Source organism: Ornithorhynchus anatinus, chromosome 1 (assembly GCF_004115215.2).
Source record: "Ornithorhynchus anatinus isolate Pmale09 chromosome 1, mOrnAna1.pri.v4, whole genome shotgun sequence".
NCBI lineage: Eukaryota > Metazoa > Chordata > Mammalia > Monotremata > Ornithorhynchidae > Ornithorhynchus > Ornithorhynchus anatinus.
The window spans coordinates 135,820,313-135,838,125 of NC_041728.1; the positions used below are offsets into that span (position 1 = coordinate 135,820,313).

Consider the following 17,813-nt stretch of genomic DNA (forward strand, 5'->3'; position numbering starts at 1 on the left):
AACCTAAAAAACGAAAGCAGGGTTTTCTTGGATAATCCCCAAAACGTACTGCAGATAGGAAGCTTCCATTTGAAGAGTACCACTAAATGGACAGAACGGGAAGAACCGCTTGCGGCGATCTAAAGGCCCGAGAGCAATTTCTCTGAAAAACTGAATGCTTAAAGGCAGAGAAGCAGCGTGGCTTAGTGGAAAGAGCCCGGGCTTGGGAGTCAGAGGTCATGGGTTCGAATCCCGGCTCTGCCACTTGGCAGCTGTGTGACTCTGGGCAAGTCACTTCACTTCTCCGTGCCTCAGTGGCCTCATCTGTAAAATGGGGATTAACTGTGAGCCTCACGTGGGACAACCTGATTACCCTGTATCTACCCCAGCGCTTAGAACAGTGCTCTGCACATAGTAAGCACTTAACAAATACCAACATTATTATTATTAAAGGGCAAGTACGTTCCCCGAAACGTTTCTGCGGACTAAGAACCGACCTTCTTTTTCTCACTGGCAGCCATTTGAACGAAAAAGGTCAACCCTACCTGGTGCTATTAATTGATGGATGCTTGAGGTCCGGGTGACTGCCGTACTTCGAGATTCCAGGCTGGGGCTCTCTCCTTTCTTGTGACTTTCTGGAGAAGGATCTCGTTGGCTGGTTTTGGAACTGGTTACTGTTGTTTTATTGTGACATATGGTCAGCGACTGAGCTTGACTACTGCTTTTCGGGGGGCCGTTTTGAGAACTAGATAATACACCCAGCTTCTGGCTGCGCAACGTTAAGTTCTGAACCTAAGAGCCACATAATAGCAAAGTCAGACACAAAACAGATCAACAATTTAGAGCGAATCATCATCACTATAATCGTCCTGGAAAAACGGGCAACTATTGCCTTTCCCCATTAGAGACCAAGAGGCTTGGAGAGCTTTGTTGCCCACAGAGGGGTAACCGCCATTTAACCGAAACGCTTCGAAGGGGCCGCTCCTGAGATAGAAAGTGACACCCGTTAACAGCAGTAAACTCAGCAAGACACATGCTAAAATAATGAACAGTTACTTTATCGCTACTAATGATAATTGCTGTATCTGTTGGGCACTTACTATGTGCCAGGCGCTGTACTAGTTACAAGCAAATAGAGTTGGATACAGTCCCTGTCCCACATGGGGCTCACAGTCTCGATCCCCACTTTACTGATGAGGGAACTGAGGCACAGAGAAGTAAAGGGACTTGCCCAAAGCCACACAGCAGACAATGCCTCTCAGAATGCAGGGGCAAGGAAGCTCCGGCTGCTCCGTCAATCGATAGTATTTATTCGTTCATTCAATCGTATTTATTGAGCGCTACTGTGTGCAGAGTACTGTACTAAGCTCTTGGGAAAGAAAATACAGCAAAAAAGAGACAATCCCTGCCCACACCGAGCTCACAGTCTAGAGGCGGGGAGACAGACACCAATACAAATAAACAGACATCAATATAAATAAATAAAATTACAGCCATTTACAAAAGTGCTGTGGGGCGAGGAGAGGGGGATAGAGCAAAGGGAGTGAGTCGGGGGGAGGGGAGACGGAGCTGAGGAAAAGTGGGGCTTAGTCTGGGAAGGCCTCTTGGAGGAGATGGGCCTTCAGTAAGGCTTTGAAGGAGGAGGGAGAGTCATTGCCTGGCCGATTTGAGGAGGGAGGGCGTTTCAGACCAGAGGAAGGACGTGGGCCGGGGGTCAGTGGCGAGACAGGCGAGATGGAGGCACAGTGAGAAGGTCAGTACCAGAGGAGTGAACTGTGAGAGCTGGGTCGTAGGAGAGAAGGGAGGTGAGGTAGGAGGGGGCAAGGTGATGGAGAGTTTTAAAGCCAATGGTGAGGAGCTTTTGTTTGATACGGAGGTGGATAGGCAACCACTGGAGATTTTTTGGAGGGGGGATGACACGTCCTGACCGTTTCTGTAGAGAAAAAATCCGGACAACGGAGTGAATTTTTTGAGCGCTGTGTGCCGAGCACTGTACCGAGCGCTTCGGAGAATACAGCAGAACACAGTTGTATAACAGTCTGAGCCTACCTTGACACTACCTCACACCTGACATTTCCGGGAGGGAATGGCTTCTCCTCTAAGCTGTAAGCACGTTGTGCTTAGGGAATGTGTCTATCAGCTCTGTCGTATTGCACTCTCTCAGATGCTTAGTACCCTGCTCTGCACACAGTAAACACTCAGTAAATACCACTGATTGCTTGACCGATTATTCTTTTTTCCTCCTTGCAAGAGGACACTCCTTCCGTGGCTTCCCTCACCACTGGAGCCATCTCCCCCGGGAGACCTGATGATCTTTTTATCAGTCAATCGCATCTATTGAGCGCTTACTGGACGTAGACCACCGTTGGAGAAGCAGTGTGGCTCAGTGGAAAGAGCACGGGCTTTGGAGTCAGAGGTCATGAGTTTGAATCCCAGCTCTGCCACTTGTCAGCTGTGTGACCGTGGGCAAGTCACTTAACTTCTCTGTGCCTCAGTTACCTCATCAGTAAAATGGGGATTAAGACTGTGAGTCCCACGTGGGACATCCTGATTCCCCTGTATCTACCCCAGCGCTTAGAACAGTGCTCGGCACATAGTAAGCGCTTAACAAATACCAACATTACTGAGCGCTTGGGAGAGTGCAATACAACAACGGACACATTCCCTGCCCAGGAGTTTACAGTCTACAGACTTTAACATAATTACAGATATGTACGCAATTGCTCTGGGGCTGGGAGGAGGGAGGAATAAATGGAAAAAGTCAGGACGATGCAGAAGGGAGTGGGAGAAGGGGAAAGGGGGGCTTAGTCATGGAAGGCCTCTTGGAGGATGTGCCTTCAATGAGGTTTGAAGGGGATTGGGGGGGTGGGCGAGAGTGACTGTATCTACCCCAGTGCTTAGTACGGCGTTTGGCACATAGTAAGCACTTACCGAACCCCACAGTTATTAAATCATGCTGGCTCCCAGTGGGTGCTCACACACATACGTGGGGAGGTATTTTTTAAATGGCTCTACCACTATACATTTCCTGTAAATGAGAAATTATTCCTAGCGGTGGAAGAACAAGGACAGGGAAAGAACTTCCACCCCCATCCCACACTAGAGGAAATAACATCCAAAGGGCTATCCATATTCCCTTGGGAGATGAAGTAGGTCATCGATGGTAGGCCTGCACCTTTTGAGGTGTTCCCCCACAACCTCACAGAAGATCTTCTCAAACTGAAAGTTGGGGGACAAGTCCTTAACTACTTTAAAGATCACATTTCAGAGGCTCACCAGAAAGCCCATCTTGACAGGACTGTTTTTGTTCGGGATACGGAATTTCCAAATAAGAACATTTAAACAAACAACTCTCCTCGGCGTAGATTTCATTCCTCAAAGCCCGTCCACTTTTGTTAATAGCATTTGTTAGGCGCCTACTCTGCGTCAAGCACTGTATTAAGCGCTGGGGTAGATATAAACTCATCGGGTTGAACACAGTCCTAATCCCCTGTTGGCAGATGAGGTGACTGATGCCCAAAGAAGCGAAGTGATTTGCCCAAGGTCACACAGCAGACAAATGGAGGAAGCAGAATTAGAACCCGAGTCCTTCTGATTCCTCAGGCCTGTGCTCTATCCACTAGGTGATCTATCCACTGGGCCAAGCCGCTTCTCCGTGTGATAGAAAATACGTTTTTACCGGGAAACGAGGACAGAAATACAGTCTAGGAGGATCGGCTTTAGAGCAGCTCAGCCCCTTTGGAAACTGACATAATGTGCATCTGTTCCTCAAAAAATAGGCTGAAATAGCAGCAGTTGTCGAAATAACTTTAGGTGAAGGTCACCTCTGCCACGTCAGAAACCAAGAGCACTTGGACCCCATCTTTTCTGAGTCTCGACAAGGTCCCGCTACTTCCCTAAATCTGGGGAAAGCCGTACCCGCAATCCTTGAACGGAACCTATCCCCGGCTTCATTAAGTAACAGCGTGGCCTAGTGGAAATATGGGCCTGGGAATCAGAGGTTGTGGGGTCTAATCCCGGCTCTACCACGACCGTTGTGTGACCTTGGGCCAGTTACTTCACTTCTCTGGGCCTCAGTTACTTCATCTGGAAAATAGGGATCAAGACTGTGAGCCCCAAGAGAGACATGGGCTGTGTCCAATCTGATGACCTTGTAGCTACCCCAGCACTTATAACAGTGCTTGGCTAACAGCAGCTTAACAAATATCACTATGATTGTTATTACTATTAATAATAATAATAAACCATAGGTTATTATAAATAGTAACTGGTAAGCCTAGGATTGAATCGTTCCTTCCTTGAACTGCCCTAGTCTAAGTGACCGGAGAATACGGGGGGCTTAGTTGCCTCTCCCCGAGACTTTCATGTGCCGCTGGGGCTTTTTCCTTTCCCAAACTCGGCACGTCTTGGATTTCATAAAACCTGGGCCCTTCCAAGGCACAAGGAGCCCAAAAGCACTGGGGCCCGATGACGTGAGGGAACCCAGACTACAACAGCCCAGCACAGGTTCAAGGGGACAAGGGCGACCTGAAAATGATGCAAGGGAAATAACAGGATTGGGAGGGTCCTAAAGGATTTATCCTGATTCTGGCCCTTTAAATTGGGGATTCTTTCAGAAAAAGGATTGAATTTGGCCGGATATTTCTTGAGAATTTGATATAAAGCATGGCAAGGTGAAGGAAAAGAAGTGAAATGTGTAAGCTAACATATTTTTTACTTATTTTATTTTTTTAAGGTCACATATTTTATTTTTATTAATGGCCGCCTCCCCCTCTAGGCTGTAAACTCTAATCCCAGGTCCGCAACTTGTCTGCTGTGTGACCACGGGCAAGTCGCTTCACTTCTCTGTGCCTCAGTTACCTCATCTGTACATTGGGAATGAAGACCGTCAGCCCCAAGAGGGACACGGACTGTGTCCACCCTGATTACCTTGTATCCATCTTAGAACGGTGCTTGGCACATAATAAGCCCTTAACAAATACCATCATTATTATTATTATTGTTGTTGTGGGCAGGGAAAGTGTCTAACAACTGTGTTGTATTTTATCTCCCGGCACGTAGTACACTGCTCTGCCCACAGTAAGCACTCAGTAAATATCACTGTTCCTGACGATGAAGATGGTGATGACGGACGATTGGGTACGCTGTCTTTTATACAGGGTTATTTTTATTATGGTCCAAATGCTTTTACTCGATTATCGTCTTTGCTTCAGACAGAACATTTGAAGGGATATCTGTGCTCCCCTCTCCTTCCGTTACCGCTCTGAGAACTCCTCACATTGCGTTTAGCTCAGAGGGAAAGGTAATCCAGGACTGTTACGGGGAGCCACCAAAAAGAGCCAGGAGAGAGGAGAGAGGTGCTACTCCTCACGTTTCATTGTGAGTTAAGATTTAACACCACTGTACAGTCAACACAACAGTAGCTACGTGAGTCTCAAATGACAACCAAAAATGCCATGTTGATACTAACGGGGGTAATACGTGCAACCAGCTAGAGGCCATTTTCCTTTGAGGAGTGAGTCATTTAGCTGTTTCTGACAGCTGCTACTGAACCCTGGCTGCTGAAACTGATTTTAAATGCAAAGTACAGTTCTGCTTTTTTTTTTTTAATTCTCCGTAGAACTTCAGAGAAGTCAGGCCTTCTAAGAGTTCTTTTCTGGCATCTCAGAGGATCTAAGAGATTTGTCTAAATAAATGAATCCCAAAAGCTTGTCTGGCGGCATATACGGCCCTTACCAAGCTAAAAGTCATACAAGCACCTCATTAAACGTAAGCTCGTCTCTAGACCGTAAGCTCAGCTTTACAGGATAAGATCGCTGAGGGCAAGGAATGCGTCCCTTGTACTCTCCCAAGTGCTTAGTACAGCGCTCTTCACACAGTAAGCGCTCAATAAATACAACTGACTAAACCACGTAATTGTTGGCAAGGTTAAAGGCTTCTTAAATCATTAAATCTTAAATCATTAAATCATTACCAGGACAGGGGTAGCGTCTACCAAGTCTACTGAACTCTTTCAAGTGCTTAGTACAGGGCTCTGCAGAGAGGAAGAGTTCAATAAATACTACTTTGGGGCTCGGGCAGGAGAGGGGGGTAAGATCGGAAACAACCCTGACTTGTTTCAAGAACAGTTTTTATTTCCTTGCTCTGGGAAAACCCAGCATCGCTCCGAACCAGATGTGGCCCAGCCCACCCGGGGTTTTCTTAATACCTCAGTGAGGTAGTCAGGTCTGATGCTTTTTACTCTACTCTGTCTAGTTTCTTCGTTATCTATTTTTGCTTTCTATATTTTTTTGCTTCTTATTTAGACTGCTTAATTAATCATTTAGACCTATCTTGGAGGGTTAAATACGTAGCACCTCTGAGGAATATTTCCTTAGACGCATACTTTTCACAAAATGACCGGGGTGCACGTTATGTTTTTGGAAACATATCTCAAATAAAGAGCAACAATCGTAATACGAGGCCCAGGCATTTGGATTTCGGGGGAAAAGACAGCTTCACTTTTAGGGAACTTATCTTGCTGTTCTAAATTGAATCAATCGATGGGTTGGTTGTTGTTGTTTTTTGAGCACTCACCACAGAGCACCGAACTAAGGGTTGAATGGAATGAATGGGGGCTGGAAATTTAAGCAGTTCCCATTTTATGCCCCAGAATTTTCCCAATTTCCAGAGCAGCCCACTATATGTGGGGAGGGGTGAGGTATGAGTACCACTCTTCAACTTCCTGAATCTATTTCCATGGCTCCACTTCTCCTCCTAACAAGTCCCATTTGCTCACAAGTCCATAATCTCACATCCCACAGTTTAAGAAGTTTCCCATCACAGAACAACCACGCTTCGGAGAGACTTAGTTTACTTTCACTGGAAAACTTCAAAATTTTGAATTTAAAAAAACCCTCCGGTTTGCATTTGGAAAAAAGACAATACATGTTGAACAAAGCTATTAAGCTAAATTAATTCGGCACTGAAATTAAAATAGTCTTCCCTTACCCTTTCAGCTTGCAAGGAACCATTTTATTTGTAGTTTCTCATCTGAGAATTAAACTTCTAGGGATATTGCAATTGGACAGAGAGCGGATAGATTGTCATTATGCTAGGGAAACATGTAAGCTGCTTTTTTACATTATAATGACAGAATGCTCCATTTCCCCAAAATTTTACAGATCACTGGCACTTGGAAATGAGGAAAGAGCCGAATACTTCAAGTGAAAAGTATTAAAGAAATGAGTTCAATTCTTCTCTGTTTTGAAAACCATAAAACTTCATACTGGGTCATTATGTGGGTAAAGGTCTCTGAAAATAGTGATGATCTGTCTGTATTTACAAGCCTGTCTCCTTCAAAATATTGGAAAGTGGATAGCAAAAAAGTCATGCACCTGTTTCTAGGACAGTTTCTTTCAAATACTGAATTACAGAGCTGGCATCCACTTAAATCAGTATCTTGAATATTTCATCAAACTTTTGTTCTTTGTGAAAATACAAAGAATAATCTACTTGACTGTGCATAATAAATCACTCAATCCAAAAAGTGACTCTGAAGACAAAAGCTTACTGTGGAGAGGGAATGTGTCTCTTATACTGTTAGAGTGTACTCTCCCCAGCGATTAGTACAGTGCTCTGCACCCAGTAAGCGCTCAATAAATACAACTGACTCGAATCACTGGAGTACATCATTAGCAATATCCGAGAACCAGCAATGCGCTAAGTGCCCCAAGAAAGCACATTTTATGATTCCCGTCCAATGATCTCACAATTTAAATCATCGACAACACTGGTCTAAAAACTGGGGATTTAAGACAAAACCCAAACATTTGAGTCTTCAGAAGGGGAAAAAAATATATTCATCTCTCTGCTACAGGGTGCATAATAGTCATCACTTTTCCACCATACTTTTTGGTATGTGCTTCCGATACCTGCGAGTCACCCAGTTGGTCGCCCTCTAATTCTACCGCCTCTTAAAAAAAAACAACCCCAAACATCCTGCAACCATTTTGAAACTGTTTTCCACCGAGAAGAAGAGAGGCCTTGAGGCTTGTCTTCTGGAGCCATCAATAGGTTAAGACTGAGAATGAACTGCAACAGAGAGAGACACACACAAATCCCAAGAGGTGCCGAGAAATGTTTTTTTCCCAGAGAACTACGGTAATCGCTACAATGCTCTGGGCCGGGCCTGAAGCCCTGGAGCAGCGCGGCTCAGTGGAAAGGGCACGGGCTGGGGAGTCGGAGGTCACGGGTTCTAATCCCCGCTCCGCCACTTGTCAGCTGTGTGACTTTGGGCAGGTCACTTGACTTCTCTGGGCCTCAGTTCCCTCCTCTGTAAAACGGGGATGAAGACTGTGAGCCTCACGTGGGACAACCTGATGACCCTGTATCCCTCCAGCGCTCAGCCAAGTGCTTTGCACACAGTAAGCGCTTAACAAATGCCATTACTATTATTATTCCCTCTACGTTATTTAAATCACAAGAAGGTTTAAAAAACGGACTACCGACGGATAGACGGGAACCCTCTTACGGGGTCACCGTCCGCTTCGAGATCTAGATTCTACGACCCGGGGGGCCGAATGAACCTGGCCGAGCTCACCTGAGTAGCTCCCGACTGACAGGAAGGTGACGACGACGACGACGAGACAACAGGAATGTCAGACTGTACAGCAGCCACAGTGGTAGCAGGGGTGAAAATCAGCTGTACAGACAGAAAGCAAAAAAACAAAAACAAAAAACAAAAAGAACCCTGAAGAAAATAATATGTCCCACACGAAATGCAAAGCAGGTAAAAGAGACTAAGGTTCGTGGGAAAAAAGACAATGCAAGGACTGACTTCAACTGTCCAAACTGGGCTAACTGCACTGATTGCCCTTGGACCCGCACCACAGAAACCCTGGCAACCACTTGCCTCTCCATGGCACGCACTGGCACTCCGCTGCGATCGTTTGGGCTCTCTGTGGATTTCGATGTAAAACTCCTACAGGAACTTTGAACTTCTCCTTTTTGTTTTTTTTTAAATGGTATTTGTTAAGCTCTTACTGTGTGTCAGGCACTGTACTAAGCGCTGGGGTAGATTCAAGGTGGTCAGGTTGGACCCGGTCCCTGTCCCCCATGGGGCGCCCAGTCTTAATCTCCATTTTCCAGATGGGGACACTGAAGCACAGAGGAGTGAAGTGACTTGCCCGAGGTCACACTGCAGATAAGTGGAGGAGCTGGGGTTCGAACCCAGGTCCTTCTGACTCCCAGGCCCGGGCTCTGGTCGCTGGGCCAAGCTGTTTCTTCAAGCTTCAGTTTGAAAAGCGTAGTCAGCGTACAAATTATATCAACTACATCATTCTGTTTCCCAATAATCCTGTGATAATAATAATGTTGGTATTTGTTAAGCGCTTACTACGTGCAGAGCACTGTTCTAAGCGCTGGGGTAGATATAGGGTCATCAGGTTATCCCACGTGAGGCTCACAGTCTTAATCCCCGTTTTACAGATGAGGAAACTGAGGCCCAGAGAAGTTAAGTGACTTGCCCACAGTCACACAGCTGACAAGTGGCAGAGCCGGGATCTGGGGAAGGGCGGGTGTTTTCATTCCACAGCTGAGAAAAGGGTAGCACAGAGAGTTCACGTCGATTACCTGAGGTCACACAACAGTCCAGTGTGGCGGGGACCGGACTAGAACCCAGTTTCCCGACTCCCGGCCCTGTTCTCCTTCCCCTAGACAACGTGGCCTAAATCGTCCTTACCTGTAAAAATCTACTCGCCATGAAGACTCGTCCAACTAATGCAAACGTATTCCCTCGTTTTAAGATACGTGCCCCCATTCTACCACTCACTTCTGGGATGTTTCAAAGCATTTGCTTACATTATTAATAAACGTTTTGCATTTCCCCAGTTCTTCAGTCGGTTGCTTTTTTAAATGGACCTTTTTAAAAAAACGTGAACACATACAAAATAAAAACAAGAATTCTATGAAATGCGTGAAAATTACACTTGGGAGACAGATTTGAAAGATCTTTGAATCTAGCAATCTCCGGAGAGACTTTTCCGCCACAGCACATTTAAAATAAGAGGATGCCTGAATCGAGAGCCTGAAAACGACAAACTTCAGATGTCTATGACAGTATTCCGCAGCAGTGGCATTATTTCCATCCTCTGAGAAAGAATTACAATCCTACCTTGCGGGAGGCTCGATGACTTCGCTAACTACGTACCCAGCAAAACAGTAACACTTGGCAACTTGAGACAGAATTAATAGGTGAAGCAATCATTGTGTTGTTCAGATTTTTTTTTTTTTAAAAAAAAAGGACTGTTTTAATAATAAAGCTGCCAATTACTACTGGGAAAAGCTAGCCCACAGAACATTTTGTTTAAAATCGCCTCTATCTGTAAAGATTGATTAAAAAAAAAAAAGTTGGCGGCTCATATCTTACCATTTGAGCTCGGAGGTACATTTGAGCTTGGCTTGCAGTTAAGGTAGGGGAGGTGCTCCCTAGCAACATAGTCTGTTGGGTAATACTGCTGCTGGTAGAGCTGGAAGCCTGCGAACGGCTTATTAACTGGGCAGGTGTAGGAGAGGTGGAGAGGTTGATCTATGAAAGAAAGAATATTCACTTTGGTCATTGCCTTCCATTTTCTGAAGCCAAAGTCATTCAACGTCGCCAACCTGTCGCCAGGCAACCGATTGATTTTAAAGCCTATCCACAGTATATTTCAATTTTCTACGCCAGTGTCACTGCTATTTACTTTTCTGTTGAAGAATCAACGGTAACGCCCATTCAATACTCCGCTCGAGACTTAGGACGCTGTGACCGAGGACGCGAAGTGGCGTGATGCATCCAATGACGTTTGGTGGGAGGGGGGTCGAAATGGGAAAAAAATACATCACACAAACAGATAAACCCCATAGAGCACGTGAAACAGAAATAGGTAAAGTCGCGATATAACTAGTGGGAGGCTCTGCTACAAGGTTTCTCAGAATTATGAAGAAAGTACCATTATTAAAAATACCAATTACCAAAAGATTTCATGGTATTTTCTGAAAATGGTATTAAAGCCGCTTTGGCTCCAAGTTGCCACAGTACTCGGATCTCGTCTACACGGTGAAGATCAATAGGTCGACGCCTTCCCTTAGCCAATCCGTGGCATTTTCTGAGTGCTCCCTGGGAGCAGAGTAATGGGCTAAGCACTCGGGAGAGTACAACGTAACAGAGTTGGCGGACACGTTCACGGTCCAGACGGGGAGATGGGCATTAAAATAAATTACGGATCTGCACCTAAGTGCTGTGGAGCCGAGGATGGGGTGAATATCAACGGCTTAAAGGGTACGGATCCAGGCGATACAGAAGGAAGCTCGTCTCGACGCTAAGCTGACTGTGGGCAGAGCACATCTACCAACTCTGCTGCATTGTGCTCTCCCAAGTACTTAGTACAGTGCACCCCATGAAGCGCTCATTATTGACCCTAAGTACTGATTCATTCATTCAATAGCATTTATTGAGCGCTTACTATGTGCAGACACTCTACTAAGTGCTTGGAATGTAGAATTTGGCAACAGATAGAGACAGTCCCTGCCCAATGACGGGCTTACAGTCTAATCGGGAGAGACAGACAGACAAAAACAATAGCAATCAATAGAATCATGGGGATGTACATCTCACTAACAAAATAAGTAGGGTAATAAAAATATATACAAATGAGCAAAAATATATACAAAGGAGCAATAAATACCACTGATTGATTGATTGAGGGTGAATATGGGAACTGTGGGCTTAGTCAGGGTAGGTCTCAGGGTAGGTTTTGAAGGGGGGATCGTGGTGGTCTGTCGTACACAAAGGGGGAGGGGGTTACAGGCCAGAGGGAGGAGGCGGGCAAGGGGTCGGCAATGAGAAAGACAAGAACGAGGTACCGTGAGTAGGTTGGTGTTGGAAGAGTGAAGTGCGTGGGCTGGGGCTGTCGTAGGAAATCGGTGAGGTACGACAGGAGGGGGCAAGCTGATTGAGTGCTTTAAAGCCGGTCGTAAGGAATTCCATTCATTTCATTCATTCAGTAGTATTTATTGAGCGCTTATTTTGTGCAGAGCACTGTACTAAGTGCTTGGAACGTACAATTCGGCAACAGAGAGAGGCAATCCCTGCCCAACGAAGGGCTCACAGTCTATACGGGGAGACGGCCAGCAAAGCAAAACAGAACAAAACAAAACAACATCATCAAGATAAAGAGAATCAAGGAGATATACCCCTCATTAACAAAATAAATAGGGTAATAAATAATATAGACAAATGAGCATCTGTTCGGAGTGGAAGACGGGCAACAATTGGAGGTTTTTGAGTAGGGGGAGGATTTGGACTTGGAGCGTTTATTTTAGAAAATTGATCCGGGGAGCAGTGTGAAGTACGGACTGGAGTGGGGAGAGACGGGAAGCAGGGAGGAGGCTGACACAACGGCACAGTGGATAGAGCTCGGGCCTGGAAGTAAGAAGGTTCTAATCCTGGCTCTGCCACTTGTCTGCTGTGTGACCTTGGGCAAATCACTTCACTTCTCTGGGCCTCAGTGACCTCACCTGTAAAATGCGGATCAAGACTGTGAGTCCCAAATAGGACAGGGACTATGTACAGCTCGATTTGCTCGTACCCACCCCAGCGCCCAGTACAGTGCCTGGCACATAGTAAGTGCTTAGCAAATACCATCATTATTATAAGTGCTGGGACAGGCACAGTAGCAGTTTGGATGGAGAGGAAAGGGGCAGATTTTTAGCGATGTTGTGAAGATAGAATTGACAGTTTTTGGTGGCAGAATAAAAATGTGGTTTGAATGAGAGCTATGAGTGTACCCCCAGTAGCGAACGAGTACAACGCGGAAATTCCAGAGATAAATGAGGCTCAAATTGCTGATGTAACCCAGGATGCGGAGGCCCCGCCGACATTACGACCACTAACTGTAAGGAATTTACTTCCCTCCCCACCCCATGCCCTGTCCGTTCCGACCCCGATACAGTTTCTCCTCTCTGGCCGGCATCTTGATGCTAGACAGACTTAAGATCCTCCTCTCTTTCCTGCCCCGATTCTCTGCTGCTTTCAGCTGAAGTAGAGAGCTTCACTCAGCCACTCCCTCCCCAGGCCGCCGGCACGATCCGGAATCCGCTTCCTCTGCTCCACCTGAGAGAACCCCAGAATCCCGGGAGGAAAAAGAGGAAGACTAAACCCACCTAAAAGCTCTGCCCCATCGACCTCGCCCCAATTCCGTGCCGCTCTCGAATGAAACCGAAGAAACGGACGTTCGGCTGCCGCTCCACCGGGGCTTCCCCAACCCTTCCATCCGCTTTATCCCAAAGCGGCAGAGAACCGTGCTGAGGTACAAGAGGCCGACTATACCTGCCTAAAATCTTCGCCCTTCCGCCTCAAGTGTCTTCTGCTGTCGGACAAAGCAGAGACACACCGTTCCCTGGTGGCACAGGAGGGGTTTGGTGTGGCTTTTGCGAAAGCTAGAACCTTGGCTCGACCGCCGGCTAAGATGTGGGGATTAAAAAGGCTCGTGGCAACTTTCAAGAAAGCCACTGATCTTTTAAAAATGACTGAAGATGATAACCTTGACTGAGAGAGGAGGCTAAAGGCATGGAGAGAGGTTCAAAAAGATTTAGCCTACTACAAGGTGCTTTACAAAGAAAAGAAGGCCATTCAACCCAAGCTGGAAACATTTACACTAAAGTTAAAAAAAAACACTACCAGTCAGCAGCGCAGGCTTCTTCTGCAGTCTTCTACAAAGACTAATACTTTCATAACTACTTAGACAATGTAATACAATGTTGGGAAGCAGCGTGGCTCAGTGGAAGAGAACCTGGGCTTTGGAGTCAGAGGTCATGAGTTCGACTCCCAGCTCTGCCACTTGTCAGCTGTGTGACCTTGAGCAAGTCACTTCACCTCTCTGTGCCTCAGTTACCTCATCTGTAAAATGGGGATTAACTGTGAGCCTCACGTGGGACAACCTGATCACCCTGTATCTCCCCCAGCGCTTAGAACGGTGCTCTGCACAGAGTAAGCGCTTAACAAATACCATCATTATTATAATCAATCAATCGTACTCATTGAGCACTTACTGTGCGCAGAATACCATACTAAGCACCTGGGGGAGTTCGCTATAACAATCTAACAGACACATTACCTGCCCACAGGGAGTGTACAGTCTATAGAGGGAGATGGACACGGACATAAATAAAGTACTGTGGGTCTGGGAGTTGGGGGATGAATAAAGGGAGCAAGTCAGGGCGATGCAGAAGGCAGTTGGAGACGAGGAAACGAGGGTTACGTCAGGGACGGCCTCTTGGAGGAGATGTGGCTTCAAGAAGGCTTTGAAGGCGGGGGAGAGTAATTGTCTGTGGAATACAAAGTAGGAGGGCATTCCAGGCCAGAGGCAGGATGTGGGCGAGACAGCGGCGGCGAGGTAGACAAAATCGAGGTTCAGTGAGTAGGTTGGCATTATCTTATCGATCCGTTGCATTTATTGAGCGCTTACTGTGTGCAGAGCACACAGAGCACTTGGGAGAGTACAACAATATAACAGACACATTCCTTGCTCGCAGTGAATTACCTCAATGGAGATTTAATTTGTTTAGTGGTTTAAGGAGACAGAATGCTGCATGAAAAAGAATGTCATGTGCTTCCAGAGGTTCTGGTTCAGATCCACATTTATAAATAAGTCTGAGGGACAAATACTCCAAGATAAAGAAGTTCATGATTAGATATGAACTCCCCCTCAAACCTCCCTCTTCCCCTTTCCAGCCCCAGCCCCTTCCTATCCCCCCCACATTAACGTTCATCCTTCCCAGCCACCTCCCAAGAGAGATTTCAAAATCTAGCCTTCCACCTGTGCCTCCCCCTTCCCTTCGCACCTCATTCCGACACTTGTGCCCACTTCTCTGCTCTCCCTGACAACCATCTCCAACTGCTCACTCTCCAAAGGCTCATTCCCCTCTGTTCTCAAAGACGTCCACGCAACTCCTATCCTAAAATCACCCTCCCTTACCTCCCCTGCACCCTGCAACTAGCGAGCCATCTCCCTCCTACCATTCTGGTCCAGACTCTTCCGAGCAGATTGTTTCCACCCACGGCCTTCATTTTCTCTCCGGCTCCCTCTCCGACCCCCCGCTATCAGCTTCCGCCCCTCCCGCTCCACCGAAACCGCTCTCTCCGAGATCACCGGTGACCTCCCTCCGTGCCAAATCCAAAGGTCTTGCCTAATTCTCTTTACCCTCTATGCAGCCTTTGGCCCGGTAGGCACTCTTCGTACAGTAAGCGCTCAATAAACAGCAGCGATCGATCGGCTGATCGGACTATCACCTTCTCCTGGGAACACTACTGGCCCTCGGTTGCTCTACCACTGTCCTCTCCGGGTTCTGCTATCTCCGGCTGCTCCTTCTCAGTCTCTTTCGCTGGCTCTTCCTCAGTTTCCCACACCTTAACAGTGGAGGGCGGGGGTGGGGGTCTCTCATGGCTTAGTTTTGGGTCCCCTTCTATTCTCCTTTTACACCCGCTCCTCTGGGGAGCTCAGCTTCAACCACCATCTCTACGTGGAGGAATCCTGACTCCACCTCTCCAGGCCTGACCGCTCTACTTCTCCGCAGTCTCGCATTTCCCCCTGCCTCCCCGTCTAGACCGTAGGCTCCTTGTGGCAAGGGGACGTGTCTGACCGACTCTGGGGGCAATGAACTCTCCCAAATGCTTTGTACAGTGCTCGGCACAAGCGCTCAATTAATAACGCTGATTGATTCAACGTGCTCTGCTGAAACCTCAAACTCAACATGTCCAAAATAGGATTCATCTTCCTTCTCAAACCCCGTCTTCTCCGTGACTTTCTCATCACCGCTGACAACACCGCCGTCCTCCGAGTTTCACGAGCCCGTAAGCTGGGTATTATCCTTGACTCCTCTCTCCTTCATCCTGCACATTCAGTCACTAGATCCTGTCAGTTCTATCTTCACATCTCCAGAATCCACCCCTCCCTCTCGATTCTGTTACCACTCTGGTCCAAGTTCTTGTCATATCCCATCTCGACTATTCCACCAGCCTCCCCACTGATCTCTCTCCCTCCATTCTTACCCTTCTCGGGTCCATACTTCACTCGGCTGCCCAGTTCATTTCTCTAAAACATTGTTCTGCACACAACTCCCCACTCCTCAAAAGCCTCCCTTTTTTATTAACTTTTTTTAATGGTATTTGTTACATTCATTCAATCACATTTACTGACAGCGTACAGTGTGCACAGCACTGTCCTAAGCGCTCGGGAAAGTACGACACAACAAAGAACGGTGACATATCCTGACCACGATGAGCTCACAGTTTAGAGTGGGGGAGACAGACATCAATACAGATCAATAAAATGACAGATAGGTACACAAGTGCTTTAGGGATGGGGGGGGTGGAAGAGCCAAGGGATAAATACTGTGTGCCAGGCACTGTACTACGCATTGGGATAGACGCAAGCTAATCGGGTTTCCCCTTTCTTTTTAAATCATTATTATTGTCGTCGAATCCCTTCCGATTCATAGCGACTCCATGGATCTACTTTCTCCAGAACGTCCTGTCCTCTGCCATAATCCGCAATTCGATGGTTCTTCCGTTATCGTTGCTACGGTCTCTATCCATCTAGCTGCCGGTCCGCCTCTCCCACGTTTTCCCTGGACTTTTCCTAGCTTACGGTCTCCTCCAGAGAATTAGTCGTCCCCACTGTGTGCCCAAAATATACTAAGTCAAGTTCCCCATTTTACAGACGAGATACCCAAGGCGCAGAAGGGAAGTGACTAGCCCAAGGTCACAGAGCAGACAAGTGTCGGAGCCAGGATTAGAACTCGGGTCCTTCGGATTCACAGACCCTTTGCTCTGTCCACTAGGCCACGCTGCTTTCCGGTTGCCCATCCATCTCTGCGTCACAGATAAACTCATCGCCATTGGCTCTGAGGTGTTCGATCAGTTCTCTCCCCGCTATTTATCCTCATTCCCCAACCACTACGAGCCAGCCTCCGCTCTTCCCTCCTTCGTCAACCTGGGCCGTATTCTCGTGTCTCTCTTCACTGACCTCCTGCTCACACCCTCCAACCCGCTTGGGACTTTCTCCCCCCTTCACCCGTGAAAGACCACTACTCACCCCTTCTTCCGAGTCCTACTACAATCACATCATCATTAGTGGTATTTATTGAGCACTTAACAGTGTACAGAGTATTGTATTAAGCCCTTTGGAGACTACAACTGAGTATATACAACCAATCCCTGCCCTCGATGAGCTTAGAGTCTAAAGGGGCAGACAGACAAGCAAATAAATTACACGTACGGGAAACCGAGGGTAAGGATGTGAACTTAAGTGCTGTGGGGGAAGAGGGGGCTTCGAGTGCTTATGGGGTACGGATTGAGGTACATGGTTAGCAGAATAATAATAATCGTGGTATTCGTTAGGCGCTTGCTGTGTGTCAGGCACTGTACGAAGCGCTGGGGTGGAGACGAGATTTTAGACAGGGAAGGCATCCTGGAGGAGATATTTTAGTAGGGCTTTGCAGGTGGGGAAAGTCGGCCTGCTGGATAAGCACCATTTAGCCTACACGGGACTCTACTTTCTCTGTTTCCCTCTCTCCCTCTAGACTTCCCTCTCTGTTGATGTACGTGCATCTATAATAATAATAATAATAATGTTGGTATTTGTTAAGCGCTTACTATGTGCAGAGCACTGTTCTAAGCGCTGGGGTAGGTGAAGGGTAATCAGGTTGTCCCACACGAGGCTCACAATTAATCCCCATTTTACAGATGAGGTAACTGAGGCACAGAGAAGTGAAGGGACTTGCCCACAGTCCCACAGCTGACAAGTGGCAGAGCT

At 47.0% G+C, this 17,813-nt stretch overlaps 1 protein-coding gene across 3 annotated transcripts in view; it reads right to left on the reverse strand.

Annotated features, from left to right (window-relative positions):
* Positions 1–17,813, reverse strand: part of PHC3 (polyhomeotic homolog 3) — a 112,347-nt gene that overhangs the window by 65,840 nt on the left and 28,694 nt on the right. For 2 of the 3 annotated variants that reach the window (XM_029059152.2, XM_029059160.2), the window contains exons 5-7: positions 10,388–10,546; positions 8,561–8,662; positions 525–771 (exon numbers count right to left, since the gene is read on the reverse strand). In XM_029059152.2, coding sequence (XP_028914985.1) covers positions 525–771; positions 8,561–8,662; positions 10,388–10,546 — 508 coding nt within the window. The remainder of the gene's footprint in view (positions 1–524; positions 772–8,560; positions 8,663–10,387; positions 10,547–17,813) is intronic. The other variant, XM_029059166.2, reaches the window with a different exon arrangement.